This window comes from Atta cephalotes (assembly GCF_000143395.1).
Source record: "Atta cephalotes unplaced genomic scaffold scaffold00005, whole genome shotgun sequence".
NCBI classification, from domain to species: domain Eukaryota; kingdom Metazoa; phylum Arthropoda; class Insecta; order Hymenoptera; family Formicidae; genus Atta; species Atta cephalotes.
In genome coordinates this window covers 1,089,460-1,094,806 of record NW_012130069.1, presented here as the reverse complement: position 1 = coordinate 1,094,806, position 5,347 = coordinate 1,089,460, and the positions used below count along the sequence as shown (strand labels likewise).

General features: G+C 33.1%; 1 protein-coding gene across 1 annotated transcript in view; it reads right to left on the bottom strand.

The window, feature by feature from the left end:
* Window positions 1-2,468: 2,468 nt before the first annotated feature.
* LOC105626258 (lipase 3-like) overlaps window positions 2,469-5,347 on the bottom strand; it is a 13,789-nt gene continuing 10,910 nt past the window's right edge. The window contains exons 4-8 of the mRNA XM_012207562.1: window positions 3,562-3,805; window positions 3,340-3,498; window positions 3,166-3,253; window positions 2,807-2,952; window positions 2,469-2,624 (exon numbers count right to left, since the gene is read on the bottom strand). Of these exons, the coding sequence (XP_012062952.1) occupies window positions 2,469-2,624; window positions 2,807-2,952; window positions 3,166-3,253; window positions 3,340-3,498; window positions 3,562-3,805 (793 nt within the window). The remainder of the gene's footprint in view (window positions 2,625-2,806; window positions 2,953-3,165; window positions 3,254-3,339; window positions 3,499-3,561; window positions 3,806-5,347) is intronic.

The following is a 5,347-nucleotide window of genomic DNA, read 5'->3' as shown; positions in this document are numbered from 1 at the left end:
GCTTGTAACTCGGCGATATTGAGACTGTCTTTATTTCAGTGTTGAAAAGAACGATATAGTAAGATGATTATTATAATTATGTAATTATAAAATTATATATACATATATATAATATTTATAGATAAAATTGAACAGTGGTTGCATTTAATTGTTATAGAGTACAAGATATCAAAAAGCAGAAGGGACGCTTATATACTTTAGGATTTGTTACACAATCTAAATGAGAATATAAATTAATGAGGTGCATCCTCATAAGCAGGCCAGAAGAAGAATTTAAGGAGAGTGGATATTAATTAAATATGTCTCGTTTCGCAGAATTAACGAGAATCGATATTTATACGCGTGCCTTCCCTTGTCTATGATGACAAAGTGCCGCGCGTATGTTATCGACGTATTAACAATGGCCTCATAATTATTACTGAATATATAATTGAGTATATTTAAAAATTGTACGTTATTATACATATATATTGCTGTTGATAGTATTTTTATAAAGCTTGACTTGTGTTTTCCAAACGGGAATTAAATTGCTTCTCTCGAGTGCATCCTCCTGTGTGCATCATGCGAACACATGACAGGCTACCCATCCTACTGACTGTAGCCGCGATTAATAATATCTTCATGAAGAAGATATGTGATTCTGTTCCTTTAAAGTGTTACGAATAAAACAATCCTTACGTGCAAAGGAATTAATCAGTTACCTCTCGCTCCACCACGAACGCGATTTTTGCTTCACTTGTTTCTCGTATGCGCAAAGAGAAGTATAATTTTTTATGAAAAATACTTTATTCCATCCTATTTTTTTAAAACAATATCTTTTGACTTTTGCCTATTATATATCAATGATTCAATATTTTAATTTTATTCTGAAAACACGATATCTGATAAAAAGAATTTGCTAGCAAGATAGAAAATAGAAAATAAAAGCAACGTAAATCCAATAAAAAGATTTCGAAAGCTTTTTTCTTTCTGCTTCGTATGAATATAATCTACATCTTTCTTTTTAATTAAGGATATATTAGTTTCGCGTGGTGGTGGGAAAGAGATGCATATTAGTTAAATTAGTTAAATTATATTGTAACTGTATTGATGTATCCGTTTGCAAATTCTTTTATATCGTCAGATTATCTCATTAATATAAAAATGTCAAATTATAATTATTGTAACACTTGGGGCGAGGAATTCCCTCAGAGGAATTATATTGTCAAATCGATATTATGGTAATTGTGGTAACGTTATTGGAGATTTATGTGCTATCGAATTTTATAGAAATTAAATTGTAATCAGTGTGTTTTTATTGCGAAAGATAGATATCGTTTTAGGTAAACCTCGAAGTGGCCAACACATGAGCTCAAGTATCGATTATAATTTATGCGCAATTTTTCATCGGCATACAATCATGCAGGCGTAACGATGTGCGTGCATCGATACGATGAAGTCCTGTTTATTCGCAGCCGTGATAAATGAGGTCTTCGCTGCGATCGGAGACGATTCATAAATTTTCATACGAATCACGCGGGAAGCTTCCCGATCTATCCATCCGACCTATTCTAACGTAAACTAATACATATCATGCGACATACAACTATGTACATTATTATACCTACGTTGTAAGGCCAGTTCTGCGAGCAATTTTCAATTTGTGTGACCGATTCATTTTTCATTCCGATCCACATGCCATGGAATTAAAATAAGAGATAGATTGAATTAATTCCAATTAAAATGAACTTTAAGTTTTATTTAAATTTCTCCGCATGATGTATCAAGGCGATTCCTAGTTATTTAAAATTATCCATCTCGTATTTGACCCTGACACTCGCGAACTGGCTCATTCATATTCCCGCATGGGTAACATTAAAAAGTTATGCTAAACGATTAAAATATAAGTTAGTGTAGGTTACATATAATGTACTCTAATTACAGTGTATATTGGGATAAATCAGGATCGATCGCTTAAAAGCATCAGCCGCGAGAAGCGAAATTCTTTTCGATGTCTGTTTATTCCAGAACATGCTGCGCTTTGAAAGGACATTTTTCGAAGTGGAGAAGGTATCTTCTCCGGGCGATGCTCAAGTGCGATTAAAGAAGGAGTGTAAGTTTGTAATTATATCGGCGGCCGGATGCGATCGCGATGAATTGTAATCGCGAATGTAGTTTCTTACGCAGTGATCGCAGATTGATTACGATGGAGTTTGTATAAATGTACATAGAGCGACATTATAATCGAGAGAAGATATATAAGCGAAGTTACGTTTTACGTTAATGATGCAGTGAATTTGATGCAGCGCTATGCAATCTGACGTAACGGAAGTGAAATTTAACAAGTACGGACTATATATATAAACGCAACGTATTATATGATGATGATACTAATAATATACAACAATAAATTAGACCGATTCATTATATACACTCTGTAACTTTCTGTTGGAAAAGGATATCCTTTTTTTAGCTCAGAAAAAATATTGCTATTGATATTGAGCCAACAATTGCAAAATAGGCCGTGACACCATTTGCACAGAGGACTTTCCCCATATAAAGTCGTAATGATTACAGGTGGTGTTAATAGGAGTTTTATAATGAAACACGAGGCTGTTGAGTTTCGCAGTCAAGAGAGCCACATCCTTGAATGAAATTTATATCACGTTAACGAATAATGATTGATGTTAACGAATTTTGATTATATAAATTATAAAAAGGAAGAAAAATTAATATTTAACATATTTAAGGTAAGTTTCTAAAAAACTTAATTCAAGCAAATTCATCTTTTTATAAAAGGAACATTTTTTAGTTGCACGAGATGTACCTTCGTAGTTGCTAACCAATCATCATCGCTACTAAAAAGAGCAATTGGCGCAGTGATCTTTTCCAATTGGTAATCCGGCGGCGTCGTTGAATTATATAATTGAAGATTTTTGTCGATGTTACCGTAATCATATTGTCTAAAGTGTCCTGAAGCATTTTGAAATGTTTCCTCAGATTCCTCAGCATTATAATATATAACGCTCAACATATTTATCTTTTTTGTATAATTATTATAATGTTACCTTCGAAAATACCAGCTAATTAGCAATGGATAAAAACATAGCAGTAACCCGCAAATCTTCTGGTATCTTTGAAGATAATAATACCTGTGAAAAATAATGCTTAAAAAGCATATGTTACCTGTATTAACATATCCTTGACCGTAATGCACGAGTTGTTTCCAGGAAGCTCCTGCGGGCACATGACCTATGATGACCGTCAAATAGTCCTATCACAACGAAAGAAAGTTCGATCAAAAAGCGAGTAAAAAAAGCAATATAGGAAATGGAAATCGATAAATGCGTTTAATCTTACTGTATTTAATTCCGCACGACTGAATCCCGCGACTAGAAACAGGATATTGCTGCAAATGAATTGCGTGGACGCCGCTTTCTGGCAAAATAGGTTCGATACGAATTTTGCCCAATCGGACCGTGAACGGAATTCCGGATAGCCAAAAGTTTCGCCGACCCACTGTAAGAGAAATGAAAGGAGAAATGAAGTCGACCTCGAATGTCTCAACAACAATTCTCTTACCACGCCGAAATACGTCAACTTGGCGAGTTTCCGGACAGGTCCGCGAATGTTACCAATGAAAGCTGCAGGTGCTAGACCGATCATCAGAGTAATCTTCGAATTGTATTCGGATTTTTCTGACGCCATCACCCAGAACTGCGTGGTACCTTCCGAATGTCCGACATAATAGATCTTCTCGTATCCTGTAGTGTGCAAAATGTAATCGATCATTGCGGGAAGATCATAGATACCAAGTTCGTGATAACTGAAACAAATACAAGTTTTCCTTACGATATTTTCCTTACGATTTTACAATAATAAACAAAATAACTTTTAAATAATAAAAATATATTTTTCATTTTAATTATAAACCAGAACAGAAAATGTGAAAAATAAACAATAGTCGTACAGCTAAAAAACGATAAGTTTAAAAATCTCAAATAACACACATCATGGAGAAAAATAATTTGCTGGTATAGCAGATTTTATGCTACTGTAACTAAATCTATCAATTATTATATGGAGAGTAAAGAGATTTGTTAAAAGTACTGATTGCTATTTGCTGGATATAATTTAGCTAAAACTACAAATTATTTTGCTGTAAGAATAAATGAACTTTTATTTAATCAACTAATCTTTTTTATTGTATACAATTTACTACAAAAGCAAAGCACATTTGAAGAACTAGGAAGATGATTTTGTTCTACAAACAATTTATTTGAATTATACGAGCGAATCAAATTTGCTATTGTAGCAAGATATGTTTACTAAATTAAGGACATATTTTGATTGTATGAACGAAATAATTTTGCAAAAAGAATGTACGAAATCTGTGTGTGTGCTGGACAATTGGAGAATATCTGCAGAAATTATTTCAAAATTAATACAAAGGTACAATTTGGTACCTCATATATCCGCAGAAACTGGGTCACTAGAATCCGTCCGTTTTTTTCACCTATTTAGAATGGTTAAAAAGTCTTTAAAAATTCATCAAAATTTAACATACTTTGAATTTTCTAGAATAAATATTGAAACTTCATTTTGGAAAATAATAAAATGTAATTTAATTTATAATTATCGAAAGACTCAAAGAAACTTACACAAACAGGAATCGCTCGGTCATTATACATAGTGACCCGACCTTGTACGGTAAGAGTTAATTTTGAAATAATTTCTTCAGGCATTCCCCAACTGTCCAGCAGATTTCGTATCATTATGAATACACGTTGATGTTGAATAAAGGAACAAAAGTATGTAACGTGAATAATAGAACAAATAAAAATAAATGCGGTAAGATATTGAGAGACTCGCGACAACACGTTTATGCAGCATATATTATAATAACAGAAGACTCTTCAGAAAGAAGAGGACGATCATTTGAGAATAGATAGCAGAATAGAAAGCGCATCCTAACAAATCAAGTTTTGCTGCAATAACACAAATCGATTACAATAACAAAGAATCCCATAGATCTTATGGAAAAAAATGTCCCTCGGTTAAATTGGCTGGAATTAAAATTTATTATATATTAAATTTATTATATATTAAATTAATTCTGTGCAGAGACGATTAAAGTGGAAATCTATAGTTGTACTATGTTTCTTCACGAACCAAATATATGAATATTTCTCTCTCTCTCTCTCTCTCTCTCTCTCTATATATATATATATACACACACACACACACACGCACACGCACGCACACACACACACACACACACACACACACACACACACACACACACACACACACACACACACAGTAGTAGTAGTATAGTAGTATATTACGTAGTAATACTAAGTTCTAC